The sequence below is a fragment of the Phyllopteryx taeniolatus genome, chromosome 2 (genome assembly GCF_024500385.1).
Source record: "Phyllopteryx taeniolatus isolate TA_2022b chromosome 2, UOR_Ptae_1.2, whole genome shotgun sequence".
In the NCBI taxonomy this organism is placed as follows: domain Eukaryota; kingdom Metazoa; phylum Chordata; class Actinopteri; order Syngnathiformes; family Syngnathidae; genus Phyllopteryx; species Phyllopteryx taeniolatus.
In genome coordinates, this window is record NC_084503.1 from 15,709,624 (window position 1) to 15,735,666 (window position 26,043).

Sequence of the window (26,043 nt, forward strand, 5' to 3'; positions counted from 1 at the left end):
GGTAGCCCACTGACCCGCTTTACCTCGTAATAAATTAACACAAAAGGCTATCTTGGCCTCATCAGAAGAATAACTAGACGGTTATAAATCAAATACCAACCTACATCCATCCATCCATCCATCCATTTTCTGAGCCTCTTATCCTCACAAGTGTCGTACAAAAAACGATTGCATGAACCTAATTCTGCAGAATAACATTCTGGTGTTGGAACAAATGTTTCCCGCGGAGGAGGAGGAAGAGCAGTCAACATGGGAGCGTGGGGGGTACTCACAGAAGGGACTTGATCGGCATTCATTTGGGTGAGCTGGGCATTCATCTGTTGAACACTGAGTGAAAGAGTTTGTAGGGAGTCTATTACCACTTGGTCGTGTTTCCCACCCAAAATTTCTTGGCCTCTCAGGGCTTCCTTTATATGGCTGGTGTTCGCTGGATCCATTCTTTGTAGCCAGATGATTCTGTACCGGGCGTCTTTAGTGCTGCAGATGTGGCCCCAAAAACGAACAGGAGACGTTTGGCTAGAGTGGATGTTTTGTTTAACATATCAGGGAAGATTACATGTACAGAGTGACAGGGCGAGCAGCAATTGGGTGGGTTGCTGGGGCGAGGCAGGAAAGCTGATCATGAGAGCCGAGGGGGTTCTTGGGTTGGTTGAGGAGAAGAAAGACTTGAGGATACAATGAGGAGCCAGGCTGGGCGAGGGACACGGTGACGAGAATTTTGAAAGGCACTGGTGGAGAAAAAACAGGGAATCAAAATCAGGAATTCTCAGACAAAAAGGTTATACAGGAGACAGGCGTGGAGGCCGAAGTACCACTCAAGGAATCGGAAATCATCTGGTGCCTGCTCGTGGATCCGGCAGGATCTTTAAACCCAATTGATTGCGGATTGGTTGCAAACCCGCAAGAATGAGTGTCCCTCCAGAAGCTGCCCAGCCCAGCCTGAAACAATAAAGCAAACTACAAGCAATGTGGTGCAGGAAATGAGCCCATCAAAATAAGATGAGGATGTGCTGAACCACCACAAAATCAAGACTAAAAATTAGATCTTGTATGTATGGTAGAACAGATTACATCATTATAACACCATTTTTCAACAAAATCATTTAGGTTATCCATCAATTTACAATCCACCAAGATTCTCGCCTTTTCTAATGAAATACCCAAAGGAAAAACTGCCCTGCATCCATATTTCATCTGTAGAAAGCCTTGACAGAATTTGACAGAACCGAGGGATCCCATTCGAACTTGACGGGCTGGGAGGGGAACTTGTGGCATCCGTGGTAAACCTCAGGCCGAAGCCGTAGCGGGCTCAGCAGCCCCGTCCCCTCACGGCCCGTCGCGCATACAGTGATAACGGGCATTACTAAACTGCCTGAGAGAGACATAGAACACGACATCACACGAGTAAACAAATATTCTATACAATATGCACTTAACATAAATGGTATAAGTAATTAACCTTAAACTTTTGGGAAAGATTGACTTCACTTGTCGTATTGCCTCTGCACGAGTTCTGTTCAGGGACCACCAACAAAATAGGACCTTTCAAAATGTGATAGAAAAAACACCATCAGTGAATTAAACATACTAACAACAAGCATGAAAACAATGTGGACTTGGTCCAATATCAGCTGTGTCTCCTGGACAATCAGCCAGCAACAGCAACTTATGCGGATGTTCCCGACAGTGACATGTTGTCGTTGCTTTGTCATTGATATTGGCCAATGTCAGCCATCTCCTAGGGTTCCCTTTAACTCGGGACTCTAGGCAATTGCTTGGATTACCAGACCTGTAAACATAGCATAAATTTGACAACTGTGTGAGTGAGTTAGTAAGGACAGACTTTAACATACTTTAAAATGTGTGTGCTACTAAATTTAAATGTTTTTAAGCACGTGGGAGGTGTAAAAGTATTTTGTCTATATATCCCAGATATTCTGGGTCTGGGACATACCCTACTCCAAAAAGGTGTAATAGGAATCTTGCAGTTGCATTATATGATTGATATATTTGAGATATTTTTTCAAGTTTGAATTTTGGAGTGTAGGCACGGTGGACAACTGGTAAGAGCGTCTGCCTCACAGTTCTGAGGACCGGGTTCAATCCCCGGCCCCGCCTGTGTGGAGTTTGCATGTTCTCCCTGTGCCCGCGTGGGTTTTCTCCAGGCACTCCGGTTTCCTCCCACATCCCAAAAACATGCATGGTAGGTTAATTGACGACTCTAAAATTGCCCGTAGGTTGAATGTGAGTGCGAATGGTTGTTTGTTTGTATGTGCCCTGCGATTGGCTGGCAACCAGTTTAGGGTGTAGCCCACCTCCTGCCTGATGATAGCTGGTATAGGCTCCAGCACACCCGCGACCCTAGTGAGGATAAGCGGCTCAGAAAATGGATGGATGGATGGATGGACGGAAGAATTTTCTAGTATAATGTGCTATTTTAACTTAGGAGCAATGGGGGGCAATTTCACAGCAATAATTGCGCATTTGACAGCAATAATTGCTTTTGTGTGGTGTGGCTTCTGTACAATATGTTGAAAAATAGACATCCAGTATTGACGTCCAAACAATTGCTTCAGTGTAATACTCCCATAGGTGAGACAACATAAACACTTCTGGACAGTTCAGGAAAAGCAAAGATAATTTGTTGAAGAAGCATTTAACTTTCATTGAGTCATAAAAAGTAAAAGAAAAGAGAGAAGCACTATCGTGAGTTCATATTTATGACTTTTATTGTCACGTTGCAAATTCTCGAGGAAATGTGTTAATTTTTTTTAGGCAGACATAAGAAAGTAATTATGAGATGCAAATCTTTTTGTGACTATAAGAAAATTAGTGTAACATGTTTCTACAGAAGTCAAACTATTAAGTTACAAGTGATTACAATTAGTCACGGACGGCAATGCCGTAAGGGCAGATCCCAAAAAAGAGACTCCAGGTAAGAGGTCCGAACAATTTTAATTAAATGACAGAGCATGTGATGGCGAGACATACAAAACTAAAGGGACTCACCACCGGAGAGAATCAAAAGACAGATAACGCAGGGAGACACAACAAAAGGTCCGTGTGGTATAATCGTATAGAACCAAAATTTGGACAGCGGTCAGAACGGCGGAAAACACGGGGCAAAAACGAGTGAATATTCCGATGCCCACACACTGTCACGGTGCCCCCTAAAAAGGCTCATGATTACAATGCATGACAGGTGCGTCACCGATGTCAACGCCCACCTTCGCTCACCCAGACACTGCAACACAAAGAAAAACAATTTGAAACACAGGGCCATGACAGTATCCCCCCCTCAAAGGACGCCCCCTGGCGGACCACCCGGCTTCTGCGGATGGAGAGAGTGGAAGGCCCGGAGCAGGGATGGATCTAAGATCCAAGAGCGGGGAACCCAGGAACGCTCCTCAGGGCCGTAACCCTCCCAGTCGACCAAATACTGCACACCCCTGCGCCTTCTTCTGGAATCCAATATTTCACCCATCGTGTACACTGGCTCACCATCAACCACCCACGGAGGAGGAGGAGTCTCCGCTGGAGGACACAGAAGGCTGGAGGAAACCGGTTTGAGCAAGGAGACATGGAATACAGGGTGAACTTTCATGGCGGGAGCGAGCCGAAGTTTAACTGCCACCGGGTTAACAACAGTCCATTTCGAAAGGACCAATATACCGAGGACCCAGTTTTTTAGAACCCCCGGCCAAATGCAAATCTCGTGTGGACAACCAGACCTTCTCACCAGGACGGTAGGGAGGAGCTGAGATCCGATGACAATCAGCTAACTGCCGGTTGCGAGCCTCAGTACGGGACAAGGCCGCCTGCCTTTGCATCCCGCCACATCCGATGAGCCTTTCGGAGATGGACCTGTACCGACGGGACGACCAACTCCCTCTCCTGAGAAGGGAACAACGGTGGCTGATAACCGTATGCAGTCATGAACGGTGACTGTCCAGTGGCAGAGCAAACGAGGGTGTTATGCGCATATTCCACCCAAGGCAGGTGAGAAGACCACGAGGAGGGGTGCTGATGGCAAACACAATGAAGAGCAGCCTCCACATCTTGATTCACTCTCTCAGCCTGGCCGTTGGTCTGCGGGTGTAAACCGGACGAACGACTGGAGGAAGCCCATAGCGCTTTGCAGAACAACCTACAGACCGGAGAGACAAACTGCGGCCCCCAGTCAGACACCAGATCAGCAAGAATACCATGAACTCGGAAGACATGGTCGACAAGGAGATTAGCAGTCTCAAAGGAGGACGGCAGCTTCGGCAGAGCAACGAAATGGGCCATCTTGGAGAATCTGTTGACAACACTCAGGATGACCGAGTTCCCTCCGGACAGCGGAAGGCCCGTGATGAAGTCTAAGGCGACGTGGTACCAGGGGTGGGAAGGAATGGGCAGTAGACGAAGAAGACCAGCTGGAGGACAATGGGACATCTTGCTATGGGCACACACTGAGCATGCCGAAACATATTCCTTAACGTCCCTGGGTCCCCCCACCAGAACCGTTGGGAAATGAGGAAAAATGTCCGACTGACCCCAGGATGGCAAGCGACTCTTGAAGTGTCCCCACCTCAACACCTCTGGATGTAAAACGACTGGAACAAACAACTTGCCATCAGGGACACCTCCCAGAGCCTGGATGTCCCTCCCCACCTCCACCACCTTCTTCTTAACCTCCCACTGAAGCGCTCCCACCACCCGGGTAACAGGTAGAATGGTCTCCACAACAGGCTGAACAGCAGACGGGCCATGCAGCCGAGACAAGGCGTCATGTTTGCCGTTCTTCAACCCAGAGCGGTAAGTGATGATGAAATCAAAACGGGTACGGAACAGGGCCCAACATGCTTGACGGGGGTTGAGTCTCTTAGCAGTCCGGAGGTAAGACAGGTTCTTGTGGTCGTTGAAAACTTGAAAAGGTTCCCTAGTACCCTCCAGCCAGTGCCTCCATTCCTGGAGCACCAGGACAATGGCCAGCAGCTCTCTATTTACCGCATCGTAATTGGTCTCTGCTGGGCTCAGGCGCCAAGAGAAGAAGGCGCAGGGTCGACCGGGGACCTCTGGGACATGACCGCCCCCACACCTGTCAGGATTAGGATGATTTAACACAGGAGCCTTCACAAACAATTGTTTAATATGATCACAAGTCCATACAAATGGTATTTTATTGGAAGTGAGTCTAGTCAGAGGTCCCACCTTAAGGCTGTAATCACATATAAATCGCCTATAAAATTAGCAAAACCCAAAAACCTCTGCAATTGCTTCCTAGATGTTGGAGTTGGCCAATAAACCACAGCCTGGATCTTGGCTGGATCGGCCCGAAGCTGGCCCTTCTCCACGATGAACCCCAAAAACTGTACCGACTCCGCATAGAACTCACACTTCTCAGCCTTGATGTAAAGACGGTTTTCCATCAAGCGCTGCAACACCATGCGGACATGTTGCCGATGTTCATGTAGATCACGGGAAAAGATTAAGATGTCGTCCAAGTACAGAAAACAGAATACATTTATCATGTCCCGGAGCACATCATTAATAAGACACTGAAACACAAAGGGTGCATTCGTGAGTCCAAAAGGCATGACTAAATACTCAAAATGACCGAATGGAGTATTGAACGCAGTCTTCCACTCATCTCCCTCCTTCATCCTCACCAGGTGATAGGCATTGCGCAGATCTAATTTTGTGAAAATAGGCTCCAATTTACAATCTGTAGTTGATCCCAATTAATATCTGGATTATGAAGTTTTAACCACGTTAATCCCAGCACAACTGGAGCAGATTGACAGGGCATTACAAAAAAATTGCCGCAATTCAATGTGGTTACCCGAAAGCTTTAAACACAGTGGAGCCGTAATATGTGTTGTAACCGCCAGGAGACGCCCAGCCAAATCAATAACTTTTCTCGGTTTGCTAAGTCTGTACAGTGAGTTGCACTTTGATTAAATTATATTACGGTGAATTGTGAAGCCGCGCGGTTCCCAGCATGCATTGTGCCATGCAACCTTGAACTGTTAAAGACTAATAAAGATGTGTCATGTCATGTCACATGAACGATTAAGGATTAACACAACATGAATCATGTGTTTATGTTACCCATAGTTTGTTGAATGTGTGTCTTATATAATACATACATATCATACTTTGGGTTACATTTATGTTGCACTTTGTTTTCATGAAACCCTGACTGTGTGCAAATGAGTAACATCTTTATCAGTTCTCCTGTATGCTAAAGGAAGCTAAGCTAAGCGTTAGTTGGCCACTTATCAGCTGCCTAAGATGCTAGCGTGTACTTTCTTGTGATTGCTTTACTACTGCACACCAAAAGATCGGCAGATTTCTTCTTGTGACACATCAATGCTACAGTCAATTAAGTTTGGCATAAAAAGGCTAGGCTGCAAGGGGTCTTGGGAGGACGGGTACTCTAATTCATTTCGGGGAGGAATACTGATTTTATCAAATGGGCACCACCCTCTGCAACAAATAAAGGGGAGTGAAAATGTATTGAACGGAGCCCACTGTCTTGCTTTGTCTTGAAAGACTTGTAAAATATGTAAATGTGTGTTTTTAGCTCTATTTTAAGTGAATATGGGTTCTTCCTTTTTCTGCTGTCTTTTTTTTTTTTTTTAACTGTAAATCTTTGCTGTGCACTGTAGCTCCGAGGGAGCGTCCTCAAATTTTGTTGCACCCCCAGTGCAATGACAATAAAGGCTATTCTATTCTATTCTGCAAAGGGGCACTTTAAACGCAGGCCCAAAAGGTTGGAAGGAAAACAAACATGTTGCCCCAAAATTACCGCAGCTCATGAATATCAGGATTCCCTTGTGCATATTCTGTGTCCCATTACACATGGGGGGTGGGGAAATAGAAAAATTAAAAGGATGAGAACCAAACAAAAAACCCAGGGTCTCCCCAGAGAACTGGGAGAAGAACAAAAAATTGCAATCCTATAGCAAAAATATATGAATACACACATTTATTGTTTATTGCCAGCCTATTTAGATTGGCTATGACATACATAAAAAACAGCAACAACAATACAGTAATTTCAGTCTAAACCTGAAATTTGATAGTGGATGGCACTAATTTTTATTCACCACAAATATTTACGTAAATGTCTGTGGCAGAGTACATACATTGTATTAAAAAACAGTGTTAATGCTGTCTGGTCTCAACTTGTCGCAAATTGTTTGTGGTTACAAATGGAAAACGAAAAATGTATCCCAATGATGATGATGATGTCAATAGCTGATTGCGATCTATGATATGACATCATCAATATCATTATATTTTATTTTGCAGAGTGTAACACCTATTTTAGGCAACCCCATCAAACACCTTTTGATCTACATCTTATGCCTCTTTTGAGCCGCATTCGGCTCTTCCATCCTTTTGCTGTGGCTCTCTGTGACGTAAAATCAATAATAAATAATGAGTATTTAATTAAAAGTTCAATTAGTTCTTTAATTTTTCCAAATATAATTCTAAATTTGAAAATTATTGTGCTTCTGTAACATTAAAATATGTATATATTTATTTATTGATGTATGTATTTATTTGTTGTTGTTATTATGTTTGTTCAAAATATGAATCTCAAATGCAAATGTGAGACCCACGGGAGAAAAATCCAAGAAAAGAAACGTTTGAAGAAAACAGATGAAATAAATTAAAACAAATATTGCTCATGCCTCGTGTGATGACAGCTTACAATCGTGTGTAAAAATGAAGGTGACGTCTGCAACCCTGATGTGCTGACAATGTATGCTGAGGTTCAGGAGCAGATTTTTGCTTTTGAATTAAACAGGTAAAATAATTTTTTTAATTCGCTAATATTTTGCAAATCTATATTTTACATTGTTAGGTGATACGTGCGATAAAATGATGAAGGAACACAGAAGCAAATGGCAATTTTAGTTCGCTGCAGGTGGATAATTTAAATTGGGCTTTAATTATATATTATTATTAAGTATTTGGAGAACTTAAATAGACTTTGACTATTTTATTTGAAAGTAAGTTTCAAACCAGCATTTTCTTTCTGAGTTCAAAATATAGTTACATGCAGAAATAAAATGTGTGTTTTCTGTAGGAGTTCATTGAGTTCATGAATGCAACACACTATATTTTTTTTATACATACGGGGGGAAAAAACGATGTACTGTATGCAGTGTTATCCACACTATCAGATGTCAAAAGGCTTTTGTGGCTTTGGAGTGCAGCATAATAAAAAGCTTTTACAGTTAACAACATGGTAGACATTTGTCTAAATTTTATTTGTTACTTCCCCCTAAAGCAGTTGTTTGCTTTTATGGAGCGACACCCAGCAATCATTAAAGTGTACCACCGTGAGTCTGGTTCTCGAAGGTTTCTTCTTGTTAAAAGGGAGTGCTTAATCATCCGACATTTATTGGGTATCTTTAAGAATATCACAGGACCATGGTCCTCAAATTGCTACATTATGGCTGAAGATGTTCTAAAATAGCATTGTTAAATGTATTTAAAATCATAATAGAAACAATATTAAAACTGCTAAAAACTCATCGTGTGATGCAATAATTTTAATCAAATGAGAATGCCCCAAAGATCTCTTAATATGACAAAATAAAATACAAATGTAAAATATAAAATCATGACTGCATCGGTAGGAATTGTTGTCATTAAGAGTTGTTTTAACATATTGAGCCACATCCAATTATCTGTAATTCTACTGCAAGATTACAGAATCAAGAGAATCCATTGTGCTTCAGACAAATTAATTTCAAAGGCTTATTCTTTTATCCCCATTGGAGCTGTTGTTAGTACTAGTAGTATTTCCACAAAGCATATTTGAAGACTCACATGAATTAGAAAACAAACAATAAAAAAAATAAAAAACTTTTTCATAAATTTAATTGCTAACACTGAAGCAATGCAGCCCTATGGGGGGCACAAGTCAGTGCAAACTGTAGGCCGGTCCCAAGCCCGGATAAATGCAGAGGGTTGCGTCAGGAAGGGCATCCGGCTTAAAACCTTGCCAAACAAATATGAGCGTTCATCCGGATCGGTCGTGGCCCGGGTTAACAACGTCCGCCACCGGCGCCGTCAACCTGCAGGGCGCTGTTGGAAATCCAGCTACTGTGGGTCGAAGTCAAAGTCAAAGAAGAAGAAGAAGAAGAGGTGGAAAGCGGGTTCTTCGGCAGAAAGAGAAGAGGAAAACACAGAGCCTAGAACTGAATGTGGGGACTTTGAATGTTGGGACTATGACAGGAAAATCTCGGGAGTTGGTTGACATGATGATTAGGAGAAAGGTTGATATATTGTGTGTCCAGGAGACCAGGTGGAAAGGCAGTAAGGCTAGAAGTTTAGGGGCAGGGTTTAAATTATTTTACCATGGTGTAGATGGGAAGAGAAATGGAGTCGGGGTTATTTTAAAAGAAGAGTTGGCTAAGAATGTCTTGGAGGTGAAAAGAGTATCAGATCGAGTGATGAGGCTGAAATTTGAAATTGAGGGTGTTATGTGTAATGTGATTAGTGGCTATGCCCCACAGGTAGGATGTGACCTAGAGGTGAAAGAGAAATTCTGGAAGGAGCTACATGATGTAGTTCTGAGCATCCCAGACAGAGAGAAAGTCGTAATTGGTGCAGATTGTAATGGACATGTTGGTGAAGGTAATAAGGGTGATGAAGAAGTGATGGGTAAGTACGGTATCCAGGAAAGGAACTTGGAGGGACAGATGGTGGTAGACTTTGCAACAAGGATGCAAATGGCTGTAGTGAACACTTTTTTCCAGAAGAGGCACGAACATAGGGTGACCTACAAGAGCGGAGGTAGAAGCACACAGGTGGATTACATCTTGTGCAGACGATGTAATCTGAAGGAGGTTACCAACTGTAAGGTAGTGGTAGGGGAGAGTGTGGCTAGACAGCATAGGATGGTGGTGTGTAAGATGACTCTGGTGGTGGGGAGGAAAATTAGGAAGACAAAGGCAGAGAAGAGAACCATGTGGTGGAAGCTGAGACAGGACGAGTGTTGTGCAGCTTTTCGGGAAAAGGTGATACAGGCTCTCGGTGGACGGGAAGAGCTTCCAGAAGACTGGACCACTGCAGCCAAGGTGATCAGAGAAGCAGGCAGGAGAGTACTTGGTGTATCTTCTGGCAGGAAAGGAGAGAAGGAGACTTGGTGGTGGAACCTCACAGTACAGGAAATCATACAAGGAAAACGGTTAGCTAAGAAGAAGTGGGACACTGAGAGGACCGAGGAGAGGCGAAAGGAATACATTGAGATGCGACACAGGGCAAAGGTAGAGGTGGCAAAGGCAAAACAAGAGGCATATGATGACATGTATGGCAGGTTGGACACTAAAGAAGGAGAAAAGGATCTATACAGGCTGGCCAGACAGAGGGATAGAGATGGGAAGGATGTGCAGCAGGTTAGGGTGATTAAGGATAGAGATGGAAATATGTTGACTGGTGCCAGCAGTGTGCTAGGTAGATGGAAAGAATACTTCGAGGAGTTGATGAATGAGGAAAATGATAGAGAAGGGAGAGTAGAAGAGGCAAGTGTGGTGGACCAGGAAGTGGCAATGATTAGTAAGGGGGAAGTTAGAAAGGCATTAAAGAGAATGAAAAATGGAAAGGCAGTTGGTCCTGATGACATTCCTGTGGAGGTATGGAAGCATCTAGGAGAGGTGGCTGTGGAGTTTTTGACCAGCTTGTTCAATAGAATTCTAGTGCGTGAGAAGATGCCTGAGGAATGGAGGAAAAGTGTACTGGTGCCCATTTTTAAGAACAAAGGTGATGTGCAGAGCTGTGGCAACTATAGAGGAATAAAGTTGATGAGCCACACAATGAAGTTATGGGAAAGAGTAGTGGAGGCTAGACTCAGGACAGAAGTGAGTATTTGCGAGCAACAGTATGGTTTCATGCCCAGAAAGAGTACCACAGATGCATTATTTGCCTTGAGGATGTTGATGGAAAAGTACAGAGAAGGTCAGAAGGAGCTACATTGTGTCTTTGTAGATCTAGAGAAAGCCTATGACAGAGTACCCAGAGAGGAACTGTGGTACTGCATGCGGAAGTCTGGAGTGGCAGAGAAGTATGTTAGAATAATACAGGACATGTACGAGGGCAGCAGAACAGCGGTGAGGTGTGCTGTCGGTGTGACAGAAGAATTTAAGGTGGACGTGGGACTGCATCAGGGATCAGCCCTGAGCCCCTTCCTTTTTGCAGTGGTGATGGATAGGCTGACAGATGAGGTTAGACTGGAATCCCCGTGGACCATGATGTTTGCAGATGACATTGTGATCTGCAGTGAAAGCAGGGAGCAGCTGGTGGAACAGTTAGAAAGATGGAGGCATGCACTGGAAAGAAGAGGAATGAAGATTAGCCGAAGTAAAACAGAATATATGTGCATGAATGAGAGGGGTGGTGGGGGAAGAATGAGGCTACAGGGAGAAGAGATGGCAAGGGTAGAGGACTTTAAATACTTGGGGTCAACCGTCCAGAGCAATGGTGAGTGTGGTCAGGAAGTGAAGAAACGGGTCCAAGCAGGTTGGAACGGGTGGAGGAAGGTGTCAGGTGTGCTATGTGACAGAAGAGTCTCTGCTAGGATGAAGGGCAAAGTTTATAAAACAGTGGTGAGGCCAGGCATGATGTACGGATTAGAGACAGTGGCACTGAAGAGAAAACAGGAAGCAGAGCTGGAGGTGGCGGAAATGAAGATGTTGAGGTTCGCTCTCGGAGTGACCAGGTTGGATAAAATTAGAAATGAGCTCATCAGAGGGACAGCCAAGGTTCGATGTTTTGGAGACAAAGTTAGAGAGAGCAGACTTCAATGGTTTGGACACGTCCAGAGGAGAGAGAGTGAGTATATTGGTAGAAGGATGATGAGGATGGAGCTGCCAGGCAAGAGAGCTAGAGGAAGACCAAAGAGAAGGTTGATGGATGTCGTGAGGGAAGACATGATGGCAGTTGGTGTTCGAGAGGAGGATGCAGGAGATAGGCTCTCATGGAAAAGGATGACACGCTGTGGCGACCCCTAACGGGACAAGCCGAAAGGAAAAGAACAATTGCTAACACTGAAGCGATCAGTACGCCTTTAAAAAATTAATGCTGGCATTTAAAGAAAAAACCCATCTGACACTTTCAGACTTTCATTTTTTTTATATAGATTGGTGAGTTAATTGCATGGTTAAATTTTTTTTCATTTATGACCAGTTCAGGAACTGAAACCTACTTTGACAAATTTGGCCGTTTGGACTTCGATCAATCAAAACGTTATTTATGTAGCATGTTTCATATTTAAAAAGAAACACAAAGTGCTTCACAAGACAATTGATAAAAAAACGCTAACACAATTCTCCCACCCACCCGCAGTCTCTGACCACCTGCGACACCCAACACCCTTGTGTAAAAGTATGTACTACAATTGAAAGAGCTACATAACATACAGTAGCTGTTGAGAGAGACATGGGTGAGCGCAGACTGGAGAACTTGGACTTGTTGTTTTATTTTTTTCCTGTGGATAGTCTGATGTGTTTTCAAATTAATACACTATACACTATTATCCTCCACATCATCAGTTAACTCTTACGTTAATGCTATATGGGCCATATTATCACCTGTGCGTAAGTCAGAAATGGCGTGCAGCCGTAAGCTTTTCTGGTTGTGTTCATTTGTCTACTCAAATCTGTACACACTCTGGGTACGCGCACACTGCATGGATTCTTCCATCCACTTAAGCACTTTTTCTCTTCCGCACTCCAGTGTCTGTAGTAAGTCCAGCGTCCCGTGAATGTGAAAAATCCTACTGCGCATTTTGATTCAGTTAACTTCCCAGCGGTGACGGAAACTCCAAACATGTTTTCAGACATAAGCACAGTATTCTGATGAAGTTACTTTTATTGGATTTTTTTCATACAAAATAAAACAGATTTCTTTCAACTTTCATCTTCCATCCATCCATTTTCAACACCGCTTATCCTGGTTAGGGTCACGGGACGCTGGAGCCTATCCCAGCCGACTTCTGGCGAAATGCGGACTACACCCTGAACTGGTCGCCAGTCAGTCCCAGGGCACATATAGACACGGACAACCATTCACACTCACATTCACACCGTCACTGAGTGGGAACTGAACCCACGCTGCCTGCACCAAAGTCAGGCGAGTGTACCACTACACCAACAGTGACTCAACTTTCATCTTGCAATGTGTTAAGTGTATTAGCCGGAGCCATGCGTACATCTCGACTTGCAGATGACAAATCATAAGGGTACACTTCATAAGGTATTTTCATAATTTAATTCGATCTTTATCTGTTAGTGACTGAAATGAATTGAGTTGCACTTTGATTAAATTATATTGTAGTTACGGTGAATTGTGAAGCAGGGCGGTTGATACTTTAATACAATGTGGATGGGTGCTATATTTTTCAAATCGATTTCTATGACATCCACAAGTCTCAGGAAAACCATGATTGACAGAAAACTTCAGACTTCAGTGAGTCACACCTCTTTAGTAGTTGTGCACAATTTCCCAGGTTACGCATGGCGAGTGTGTCAGAGGTCTGGAAGGGAGAATGTGCGCAGATGAAAGGTGAACAAGCCTGGCATGTAAAAAATAGACTTTCTTAAGTGCAAGTCTATCAAAGTGCTTTACACCAAGGGAAGACTGTGGTTGGTGATGGAAGCGTTTTGCCTTGTTTGAGGTTGTTGAAGCTCAATATATTTGATTTGTAAGTGTATGGCAAAGCTTTGTTGACTTGGACAATCACTGGGAGAGGTTTTAGTAGCAGAACTCTTCAACATGGAAAACACAAGTACTCTGATGTCAGGTCAAATGGCACACTTTTTCCAACTGTTATTTTTGTGCCATTGCAATCTTTTGAATTATTAACAGCAAGTAGTGGCCATTTTTTATTCCACATCCAAGCTGCCTCTAAACTCACTTGTTTTAGCTCTCAGGTAATAACCGGTGTAAAAAATATTTGATTTGTGTGTTTTTTTTCCAGTTTTGTCATGTGTGGTCAACACTTCATAGCGTTCTCTTGAAATGTGATGTTTTCTCTCACAAACCTTCCACTTGTGCCTCAACCATAGACACCTTCTGTCTTCACAGTTGTCTACCTCTATTATGTGACATGTTGGTGGCAGAAGATGCTGGTTGATTTATTAGGGACTCTAGGTTCTAGTGGTGCAAGTTTGACTGCCATCATAGGAAGACATTTAGCTCCTATATAATTTCCCTGAGATATCATCAGGGACAAATCACAGACACACCAACTCAGTAATCACTGACATTTAATAAATTTCTTCTGGACAAGTTCATGTATATGTAAATGAATAGCTATGACACATAACAGGAAACAACATGAAGAAAAGTATTATGAGCCAAATGGGAATTTCAACTAGATTGTTTCCTAAGTATCTTGCAAGTTAAAAATAACATCAGATTTAACAGTCACAGAATGGCATTCCATTTAGGCTGAATGATCCTAATATCATATTAAATTGTCCACCTTCATACCTCCTGCATACGATTCATTCACTGAGAGGTTTTTGGGAATGGTTCAGTCATGCAATGTTGACAACGGTGAGAAAGTCCTTTACCACACTTTTTTTTTTTTATGTGCACTCTGATGTGATGTAAAATGTAATGGGCTCTTTCTTGGCACATGCCAGATTGTTCCACAGATTTCCATGGAGGTCCCAGGTAACATTTTTGAACTGAAAATGCAGTGACAATTAATGCAAGAGGGAAAAGCTTATTCAAGCTAATGCTGACCCTTGAAGAAGTTTGTCATTTCCTGTTCAAAACGTCACTGTTTGGAAGCAATGTTCAAAGTCAATTGTGTCTTTTTGGACAGAAAACTGACGTTGTGGTAAGCTTTAAGTGCTGCTCTGCGTTTTCCGGTTTTCATGCAGAATAATTCCTTAGGGTCCTAGCACTAAAAGCCATTAGTGCTCCCAGCTTGGTCTAAAACTTGCATGAATCTATAAATTTTTCAAAGCGGTAGATTGAATTTATACTCTGATAAAGATAAGATTTGGATGAACAGTGCTGCCGTTGAATCAAGTAGCCAACCGAACAGACTCTGATGTTTATTAAAGCCGTAGGAGAACATGAAAACTTCATTCTCAAAGGATGTGTCATTCCAAAACGTCATTTTCGCTGGGACAGATCTTTATCAGAAAAAGGAATCTATCCATTGTATCTTCTAAAATATTAAGGTCGTATTTTCATTTGAATGGAACAATAAAAAATGTTTTTCCTGCAGATGGTGGCTTTCAAAATGAAATAGAATTGACAGCAAGGTGGGGAAAATTATGAGAATTAAATGAGACTATGAAACTCCAGTTTCAACAATTTAATTTCACATGGATATACCACCTATTGCTCGAAGAACATTTTACTAAGCGGTTTACAAAAATGCACATTTAGACATTGTTATGTTTCAGCCTGTTTATCTATTACTTTTATGTTTTATTGTGAAGGTTACCTCTCGAGTCAAAAGAGGGAGTGGGAGAGAGGGTGTCATATTGTGCCAAAAAGTGAAAGACAGGAGGAGAGGCAGGAAAATAGGGAGGTGGGAATCCAATCGCCCATCACAAGGACAAATTATCTGACCAAGGTGCTTAGAGTCGGGTGTTTTCAACCACTAATTGATAAGTCTTCTATCTTTAGCAAGCAGCAGTATTGGGCTCAGGACATCAAAACCTTGGCTGTGGCAGAAAGGCGTGGTGTGCACCACACCCGCCTCATCCTGGGCCATTGAGGGAGCCTAAAAGTCAGGATGTTACCTTGCCAGCGGGTTCAAATCTCTAATTTTCCGCTTATAACATTGTTTTCATGTGGGTTTTAGCTCCAGACATCATTGTGTCTGGTCTCCTTTACTTTCACTATAATTGGATGACAGAAATGTTTTGACAAATCTGTTTGTCTGGACAGCATTGGTCCATGTGGTATAACATTCCAAACATGTAGTTTTGTGTGTAATTTGCAAAAAAAATAAAATTTGAATACACTTACAAATACACATGCACACGCACGCACAAATGCTTGTGTTTTAAATGCAAAGACGACAAGCTCACTTGTTTGAGGTCACGGTATTGATTCGCCAAAAGAACCCCTGGAGCCCAGAAGTCAGGTAGGTGGCTAACTGACCTGAATTAGACTGTTAACATCTAAGTCCGTTTAATGAGTCGATTTAGATTTCGATTTATCGCGGCGATTTAGAAATATATGCATGTCTATTTTTAGATGAGCAGGAAAAATACAAAATTAAGAGTAAAGTTGTTTCATTCATCTCTGTTGTCTGAAAACATGATGCATTTCTGGTTTGGGGCACAGAAATCTTTTTTCATTGACTCGTTAAAAGTTTGACGTGCAATAAAACGTATTTTTTCACAACAGCACTTTGAAAGAGTAATCCATGCCTCCGTTACCTCTCAGATGGATTACTGTAACACACTTTATTTTGGAGTCAGCCATTCCTCCTTTCAAACGTCTCCAACTGGCTCAAAATGCTGCTGCTCACCTCCTAACTGGAGCACATAGGCGGGAGCACAAAACTTCAATTTAGGCCTCCTTTCACTGACTTCCTGTGCATTTTAGAGTCCATTTTAAGATTATTTTATGTTTTTAAATCTTTCAATAGTTTCGCCCCACCTTACCTCCCTGAGCTGTTCCACCCCTACACTCCTGCCTCAGGTCAGCTGACCAGACGCTCCTGCAGGTACCGAGAACTAAACAGAGGCACAGAGGGCATAGAGCTTTTTCCGTTGCCAGTCAGTTTCTTTGGAATAACCTCCCCCAAAACATTGGGCAAGCCCCCTCACTGTCCATTTTTAAAACGCGTCTTAAAAAGCCATTTTTATTCTTTGGATTTCAACTCAGCATGATACAGCACTGTTTAAGTGTTTTGCTATTAGGGTTGGGAATCTCTGGCACGAGGCCAATTCGATACATGTCTAGACACACAGGTAGCTATTCGATTCAAAAACGGGCGGAATGATTCAATGCGATTCGATTCTAGTTTTGATTGGGTGCAGAAAAATTGGGTGCAGAAAAATTTGATAGTTAACATTTGCACGTGTTAATCATAAGGAACCTTGACTTGACTTAACCCAATTCTATATTCTATGAAGAACCATAGGTGGTCTTGCACACTGTGCCATTCAAGCTAGGACCGCCACTGTTTTTTTGTTTGTTTTTTTTTCGTGCTTGCTGAGTGCTGACTGACTTTTTGAAGTTTTAATTCATGATGAGTAGCTTACTTCAACCGGTGATTGTTGTGTCAGTTTCGGGACATACCCGGCTTTGTGTCTCTCGGTATTTTCTTTTTAGGGTCGCACAGTACCAACTCGAACGTGTAAGTGGACCACGAGGACTCAAGAAGAAGCATTAGTGTGCTGAGTTACAGCCCAAGGAAATTTCCAAGATTGACCTTCGGTTGCTATTGTCATGGTCTGTGTTTTGGGTTTGGGTCGTGTTTAGTTTTGTTCCATGTTTTCCTGTGTTCCATGTTTGTCGTGTGCTCATTAGGTTGTTGTGTCCACCTGTTCTCGTCTATTTTGTGTCGACCAATCAGCTCTCTCCAGCCACTCGTGTCTTGTCCAGGTGTTCCTCGTTGTCTCGTCAATTTGTTTGTATTTAGTTCCCTGGGTTCTTTCAGTCCTTGTCGGTTCATTGTCGTTGTCACATGTCTTGCCATGTCATAGTCGCCAGTTGTTTTTGTCATAGTCGCCTGTTGTTTTATCATTGTGATTAAATATTATTATTTTGAGATTCCCGCACTCCTGCCTTGCCTCCCTGCTTCCCTGCAATTGGGTCCACCATGTTCTTGCCTTGCGTTCCTCGCCGTCGCCCTAACCATGTTCGTGACAGAATGAACCGACCAGAACAGGACCCAGCGGGAAGAACATGGCGTCACCCTGGACGCCACCAAACTGCCTCCCACCGTCCTCAGCCTGCCATCCATACCTACCCTCCTCCAGTAAGCCCTATCATTCAGTCTTTTCTGTCCTTTTCCTCGGGTCCCCCCACTTGTCCTAGTTATTCACCATGCCCTACTATTGTACATCCACATGTTTCTTTAGATTCAGATTTTTCTGATTGTGAAGATGGCCCTGATTTAGTTAACCTCCTGTCGGATTCTGACTCTGACACAGATTTAGATTTTTCTGGTTCCTTCCCTAGTTTTTCCCGTCCTCGTCAGTTTTTGTCACGTTTCCACGTTTCCAACCCCAGTGAGTCCAAATCCTTTCCCTCTGACCTTTTCTTGGGCACCCGTTTGGCCATCTACCCGGGACCGCCGCGTGGTGGCCAACGGAGGCGCCCAAGTAAAGGTCAAATTTTGCCCCTTCGTTTTTTCCCCCCTGTTCACAAATCACTTGATTTTTCACCTGTTCCCACACGTTGTTCCACGGCTCCAATTAAGTCACGTCTAGTCAAACCTGCCCCCAAGCCATGTTCAGTACCAGCCATTTTTCCTAGTTCACCTTCCCGAGACCTTGTGCACTCTTCCACTCCCGTACCCTCTACTCCCACACCTCAATGGCGGCAGGCTGAGGAAGCGACTGCAGCTCCCGTTCCGGATAATCGGCAGCTGCGCCAGGCTCCCGTTCCGGCTCCTCGGCAGCTGCGCCAGGCTCCCGCACCGGCGGCGCTCATCCAGCGGCCGCCACCTGACCCTGCTCCGGCGGCGCTCGTCCAGCGGCCGCCACCCGTCCTTGCTCCGGCGGCGCTCGTCCAGCGGCCGCCACCCGTCCTTGCTCCGGCGGGGCTCGTCCAGCGGCCGCCACCCGTCCTTGCTCCGGCGGCGCTCGTCCAGCGGCCGCCACCCGTCCTTGCTCCGGCGGCGCTCGTCCAGCGGCCGCCACCCGTCCTTGCTCCGGCGGCGCTCGTCCAGCGGCCGCCACCCGTCCTTGCTCCGGCGGCGTTCGTCCAGCGGCCGCCACCTGACCCTGCTCCAACGGCGCTCGTCCAGCGGCCGCCACTCATCCTTGCTCCGGCGGCGCTCGTCCAGCGGCCGCCACCCGTCCTTGCTCCGGCGGCGCTCGTCCAGCGGCCGCCACCTGACCCTACTCCGGCGGCGCTCGTCCAGCGGCCGCCACTCATCCTTGCTCCGGCGGCGCTCATCCAGCGGCCGCCACCCGTCCTTGCTCCGGCGGCGCTCGTCCAGCGGCCGCCACCTGACCCTGCTCCAACGGCGCTCGTCCAGCGGCCGCCACCCGACCCTACTCCGGCGGCGCTCGTCCAGCGGCCGCCACCTGACCCTGCTCCAACGGCGCTCGTCCAGCGGCCGCCACCCGTCCTTGCTCCGGTGGCGCTCGTCCAGCGGCCGCCACCCGTCCTTGCTCCGGTGGCGCTCGTCCAGCGGCCGCCACCCGTCCTTGCTCCGGTGGTGCTCGTCCAGCGGCCGCCACCCGTCCTTGCTCCGGTGGCGCTCGTCCAGCGGCCGCCACCCGACCACGCTCCGGCGGCGCTCGTCCAGCGGCCGCCACCCGACCACGCTCCGGCGGCGCTCGTCCAGCGGCCGCCACCCGACCACGCTCCGGCGGCGCTCGTCCAGCGGCCGCCACCCGACCACGCTCCGGCGGCGCTCGTCCAGCGGCCGCCACCCGACCACGCTCCGGCGGCGCTCGTCCAGCGGCCGCCACCCAACCCTATTGCCTGGCCCCTGCATTACCATTGGGTTCGGCACCGTGGCCGTCCGCCTGAATGGCCCTGTAAAGACCCTGGTGCTTGGCGTCCTGGACGACCTCCTGACCCGCTCAGCCAAGCACCTCACCTCGGGTGGCCTGGATGGCCACCAGACTGACCTGAGGGGTGGACTCTGTACCCTCCTCCAGGCCCCCTTCCGCCCACCCTGGGTTGATGACTTTTTGGTTGTTGTTTGGGGAACGTCTGGGATCCGTTCCTTTAGAGGGGGGGTACTGTCATGGTCTGTGTTTTGGGTTTGGGTCGTGTTTAGTTTTGTTCCATGTTTTCCTGTGTTCCATGTTTGTCGTGTGCTCATTAGGTTGTTGTGTCCACCTGTTCTCGTCTATTTTGTGTCGACCAATCAGCTCTCTCCAGCCACTCGTGTCTTGTCCAGGTGTTCCTCGTTGTCTCGTCAATTTGTTTGTATTTAGTTCCCTGGGTTCTTTCAGTCCTTGTCGGTTCATTGTCGTTGTCACATGTCTTGCCATGTCATAGTCGCCAGTTGTTTTTGTCATAGTCGCCTGTTGTTTTATCATTGTGATTAAATATTATTATTTTGAGATTCCCGCACTCCTGCCTTGCCTCCCTGCTTCCCTGCAATTGGGTCCACCATGTTCTTGCCTTGCGTTCCTCGCCGTCGCCCTAACCATGTTCGTGACAGCTATATTGTCTGCATGTTTACAATCTGCGGCGCACACATCGCCGCCGGCCCCAGTGTTGACAGCAGACTTGAGATAAGGTACGTAGCATGACATTGCATTCAATGTTTACAACTGCTGGGGCAACGCTACTTTGCTATTGCATTGACCATGAAAGTAGCTTAACTACTGAAAAGCTATTTGATGTTGAAATAGTGACGCTACGGAGAAATGTATTTAAGTCAGTAGTGTCGCTAGTATCCATCACTGCTGCATTTCATTTATATCTTAAAATTGTCCTCCAACATAACGTTACCTGCGGAGGACAGAGTGAGACCTCTCGCGCTTGTTTTACGAGACGAAAACCATAAAACGTCAGGCAACCAATTCCTAGCCTTGCGATATCCGGTCCACAGCCCTACAACTGATGTATCTAAGGATTCCTGGCGGATTTTGTATTGATAACTGAGTCCACTACCGATACAGTCGTACCTCTCGCCTTTTACGAATGGATATCCGGTCGCATCGGTTTATCATTCCCAACCCTAATTCCTATGAATCTATTGTTTGCGTTTGCCCTATGTTTAATTGTTTTTAGCATGTTTTATTTTTATATAATGTACAGAACTTTGTGCGCAGCTGTGGTTGTTTTAAAGTGCTCTATAAATAAAGTTGAGCTGAGAAGTTTTTTTGCCCTTCTGGGATCGCTTCCCTAAGAACATGACTTACCCTGTCCTGTAACTGACTGAAATTTCACCCCCTCACAAAATTCTCAACACCACACAGAAATCACCTTTCATATTACAACGATTTAGTTCGAATCTGGCGGCACGGTGGCCGACTGGTTAGAGCGTCAGCCTCACAGTTCTGAGGACCCGGGTTCAATCCCCGGCCCCGCCTGTGTGGAGTTTGCATGTTCTCCCCGTGCCTGCGTGGGTTTTCTCCGGGTACTCCGGTTTCCTCCCACATCCCAAAAACATGCATTAATTGGAGACTCTAAATTGCCCGTAGGCATGACTGTGAGTGCGAATGGTTGTTTGTTCCTATGTGCCCTGCGATTGGCTGGCAACCTGCCCGATGACAGCTGGGATAGGCTCCAGCACGCCCGCGACCCTAGTGAGGAGAAGCGGCTCAGAAAATGGATGGATGGATGGATAGTTCGAATCTTTCCCATTCCCAAAGTCTAAAAATTCATCAAAGAGTAATGTCCAATAATCCTTTTTTGTTTTGACCAAAACTTGACAGGACACATTTACCAACACACTAATATTTTGACAGTGTTCCCAAATGCTTACATTAGTATTCTGTAGGTACACATCCCCTTTGTTTGTAATACATTACAATCACCAGGGGGCATTCCCCTTGCAAAGTAGACATGCAAACTGGCATGTTTCAGTGTACAGTTTCATTTATATCTTAAAATTGTCCTCCAATTTTTGGGACAGATTAATTTCTGAATCAGAATCAGAATCATCTTTATTTTGCCAAGGATGTGCAAAAAACACACAAGGAATTTGTCTCCGCCAGTTGGAGCCGCTCTAGTACGACAACAGACAGTCAACTGACAGAGAACACTTTTGAGACATAAAGACATTGAGAAGGAGTAGACTCCTTGATGTTTAGCAAGTCTCCCTTTGCGTAAGTGAGTCGCGTAATGTCTCCAAAGATTAACTAAAAACACAAAAACAAAAACAATTCTAGAGAGCGCGTAACTGAGGCATCCACATTTGCACATGGGTGCATGCATGTGTAACAGCAGACGCCATAAAAATCTCTAACACAGTGATACGGTAAATATATTCTGAACACCACAAATGTCCACCTGCCAACACATAGCAAAATATCACACATCAGGGTCAAAGTTTTTCATTCTGGGATAATTGTGAAATGTGGTATGAAGGGGGTTGGCAAAATGTGTGTGTGTGTGTGTGTGTGTGTGTGTGTGTGTGTGTGTCTGTGTGTGTGCATGCACTGTATGTTTAGGGACAGGAATGTTTCCACCTTGAATACTGAGCCAGGCAGAGAAGCTGAATGCCCTTGACTCACCTTGCAGGTTGTGCTGAGCTTTTATGAGGCTTATCATCATGGTGTTTGTTTATGTTTTTTTTTTTTTTAATGTTTCTGTCTTACAATATATTGACAGATTTTGTTTGTTTGTTCTGTTTTTTTTTTAAATGTTTGTGTCTTACAATATATTGACGGATTGAGAAAGCAAATTTGTATTACACATGCTGTGCAATATAAACAGGGCAATAAATTTCAATACAGCTCAGAATAATGAATGGGTGTTTGGCTGTCGCGTGTCAGTCAGCGAAAAAACTATTAAATATTTTTTATCTTTTACATTTTAAAGATTTATCTCATTGCATCCCTGCTCTGTTTGAAGGTGAATAAAAAACAAGTTATAATACAGATTTTTTTTTTTCCCCAATACAGACGTTTTCATCTTTATTTCAGAAAAAGACGTGCAATCAACTGTTTGGTGGAAGGTTTCATTGGCACCCCATGTGAGACTTGTCATATTGACATGGAGTTTTCCAGAGAAACCATTAAAAAGCAACATCTTCTTCTTCTTCTTCTTCTTTTCCTTTCGGCTTGTCCCGTTAGGGGTCGCCACAGCGTGTCATCCTTTTCCATGAGAGCCTATCTCCTGCATCCTCCTCTCGAACACCAACTGCCATCATGTCTTCCCTCACGACATCCATCAACCTTCTCTTTGGTCTTCCTCTAGCTCTCTTGCCTGGCAGCTCCATCCTCATCATCCTTCTACCAATATACTCACTCTCTCTCCTCTGGACGTGTCCAAACCATTGAAGTCTGCTCTCTCTAACTTTGTCTCCAAAACATCGAACCTTGGCTGTCCCTCTGATGAGCTCATTTCTAATTTTATCCAACCTGGTCACTCCGAGAGCGAACCTCAACATCTTCATTTCCGCCACCTCCAGCTCTGCTTCCTGTTTTCTCTTCAGTGCCACTGTCTCTAATCCGTACATCATGGCTGGCCTCACCACTGTTTTATAAACTTTGCCCTTCATCCTAGCAGAGACTCTTCTGTCACATAACACACCTGACACCTTCCTCCACCCGTTCCAACCTGCTTGGACCCGTTTCTTCACTTCCTGACCACACTCACCATTGCTCTGGACGGTTGACCCCAAGTATTTAAAGTCCTCTACCCTTGCCATCTCTTCTCCCTGTAGCCTCATTCTTCCCCCACCACCCCTCTCATTCATGCACATATATTCTGTTTTACTTCGGCTAATCTTCATTCCTCTTCTTTCCAGTGCATGCCTCCATCTTTCTAACTGTTCCTCCAGCTGCTCCCTGCTTTCACTGCAGATCACAATGTCATCTGCAAACATCATGGTCCACGGGGATTCCAGTCTAACCTCATCTGTCAGCCTATCCATCACCACTGCAAAAATGAAGGGGCTCAGGGCTGATCCCTGATGCAGTCCCACGTCCACCTTAAATTCTTCTGTCACACCGACAGCACACCTCACCGCTGTTCTGCTGCCCTCGTACATGTCCTGTATTATTCTAACATACTTCTCTGCCACTCCAGACTTCCGCATGCAGTACCACAGTTCCTCTCTGGGTACTCTGTCATAGGCTTTCTCTAGATCTACAAAGACACAATGTAGCTCCTTCTGACCTTCTCTGTACTTTTCCATCAACATCCTCAAGGCAAATAATGCATCTGTGGTACTCTTTCTAGGCATGAAACCATACTGTTGCTCGCAAATACTCACTTCTGTCCTGAGTCTAGCCTCCATTACTCTTTCCCATAACTTCATTGTGTGGCTCATCAACTTTATTCCTCTATAGTTGCCACAGCTCTGCACATCACCTTTGTTCTTAAAAATGGGCACCAGTACACTTTTCCTCCATTCCTCAGGCATCTTCTCACGCACTAGAATTCTATTGAACAAGCTGGTCAAAAACTCCACAGCCACCTCTCCTAGATGCTTCCATACCTCCACAGGAATGTCATCAGGACCAACTGCCTTTCCATTTTTCATTCTCTTTAATGCCTTTCTAACTTCCCCCTTACTAATCATTGCCACTTCCTGGTCCACCACACTTGCCTCTTCTACTCTCCCTTCTCTATCATTTTCCTCATTCATCAACTCCTCGAAGTATTCTTTCCATCTACCTAGCACACTGCTGGCACCAGTCAACATATTTCCATCTCTATCCTTAATCACCCTAACCTGCTGCACATCCTTCCCATCTCTATCCCTCTGTCTGGCCAGCCTGTATAAATCCTTTTCTCCTTCTTTAGTGTCCAACCTGCCATACATGTCATCATATGCCTCTTGTTTTGCCTTTGCCACCTCTACCTTTGCCCTGTGTCGCATCTCAATGTATTCCTTTCGCCTCTCCTCGGTCCTCTCAGTGTCCCACTTCTTCTTAGCTAACCGTTTTCCTTGTATGATTTCCTGTACTGTGAGGTTCCACCACCAAGTCTCCTTCTCTCCTTTCCTGCCAGAAGATACACCAAGTACTCTCCTGCCTGCTTCTCTGATCACCTTGGCTGCAGTGGTCCAGTCTTCTGGAAGCTCTTCCCGTCCACCGAGAGCCTGTATCACCTCTTCCCGAAAAGCTGCACAACACTCGTCCTGTCTCAGCTTCCACCACATGGTTCTCTTCTCTGCCTTTGTCTTCCTAATTTTCCTCCCCACCACCAGAGTCATCTTACACACCACCATCCTATGCTGTCTAGCCACACTCTCCCCTACCACTACCTTACAGTTGGTAACCTCCTTCAGATTACATCGTCTGCACAAGATGTAATCCACCTGTGTGCTTCTACCTCCGCTCTTGTAGGTCACCCTATGTTCGTGCCTCTTCTGGAAAAAAGTGTTCACTACAGCCATTTGCATCCTTGTTGCAAAGTCTACCACCATCTGTCCCTCCAAGTTCCTTTCCTGGATGCCGTACTTACCCATCACTTCTTCATCACCCCTATTACCTTCACCAACATGTCCATTACAATCTGCACCAATTACGACTCTCTCTCTGTCTGGGATGCTCAGAACTACATCATCTAGCTCCTTCCAGAATTTCTCTTTCACCTCTAGGTCACATCCTACCTGTGGGGCATAGCCACTAATCACATTACACATAACACCCTCAATTTCAAATTTCAGCCTCATCACTCGATCTGATACTCTTTTCACCTCCAAGACATTCTTAGCCAACTCTTCTTTTAAAATAACCCCGACTCCATTTCTCTTCCCATCTACACCATGGTAAAATAATTTAAACCCTGCCCCTAAACTTCTAGCCTTACTGCCTTTCCACCTGGTCTCCTGGACACACAATATATCAACCTTTCTCCTAATCATCATGTCAACCAACTCCCGAGATTTTCCTGTCATAGTCCCAACATTCAAAGTCCCCACATTCAGTTCTAGGCTCTGTGTTTTCCTCTTCTCTTTCTGCCGAAGAACCCGCTTTCCACCTCTTCTTCTTCTTTGACTTCGACCCACAGTAACTGAATTTCCAACAGCGCCCTGCAGGTTGACGGCGCCGGTGGCGGACGTTGTTAACCCGGGCCACGACCGATCCGGTATGGAATTCTTTGGATGAACGCTCATATTTGTTTGGCAAGGTTTTAAGCCGGATGCCCTTCCTGACGCAACCCTCTGCATTTATCCGGGCTTGGGACCGGCCTACAGTTTGCACTGACTTGTGCCCCCCATAGGGCTGCATTAAAAAGCAA

The 26,043-nt window shown here is 45.2% G+C and overlaps 2 protein-coding genes and 1 long non-coding RNA gene across 4 annotated transcripts in view; 2 read left to right on the top strand and 1 right to left on the bottom strand.

The window, feature by feature from the left end:
• Window positions 1-6,504, top strand: part of LOC133472207 (uncharacterized) — a 38,120-nt gene extending 31,616 nt beyond the window's left edge. For both annotated transcript variants that reach the window (XR_009786638.1, XR_009786641.1), the window contains exon 5: window positions 5,270-6,504. This is a non-coding gene — a long non-coding RNA (uncharacterized LOC133472207). The remainder of the gene's footprint in view (window positions 1-5,269) is intronic.
• Window positions 6,505-9,049: 2,545 nt separating this feature from the next.
• Window positions 9,050-14,710, top strand: LOC133472216 (uncharacterized). The gene is made up of 2 exons (XM_061762771.1): window positions 9,050-11,629; window positions 11,726-14,710. Exons 1-2 carry the CDS (start codon window positions 9,237-9,239, stop codon window positions 12,015-12,017), a joined length of 2,685 nt encoding a protein of 894 aa, XP_061618755.1. The 5' UTR covers window positions 9,050-9,236; the 3' UTR covers window positions 12,018-14,710.
• Window positions 14,711-22,908: 8,198 nt separating this feature from the next.
• Window positions 22,909-25,744, bottom strand: LOC133466005 (uncharacterized). The gene has a single exon (XM_061749263.1). The coding sequence runs from the start codon at window positions 25,697-25,699 to the stop codon at window positions 22,919-22,921; it is 2,781 nt and encodes a 926-aa protein (XP_061605247.1). The 5' UTR covers window positions 25,700-25,744; the 3' UTR covers window positions 22,909-22,918.
• Between the last annotated feature and the right edge of the window lie 299 nt (window positions 25,745-26,043).

What these genes read in the sequence shown, in the direction of transcription:
- LOC133472216 (XM_061762771.1), top strand. Translation starts at nt 9,237, where the DNA reads ATGACAGGAAAATCTCGGGAGTTGGTTGACATGATGATTAGGAGAAAG. An exon ending in GTGGTGAGGCCAGGCATGAT is followed by an intron (nt 11,630 to 11,725) that starts GTACGGATTAGA and finishes CGGAGTGACCAG; the next exon opens with GTTGGATAAAATTAGAAATG.
- LOC133466005 (XM_061749263.1), bottom strand. Translation starts at nt 25,699, where the DNA reads ATGACAGGAAAATCTCGGGAGTTGGTTGACATGATGATTAGGAGAAAG.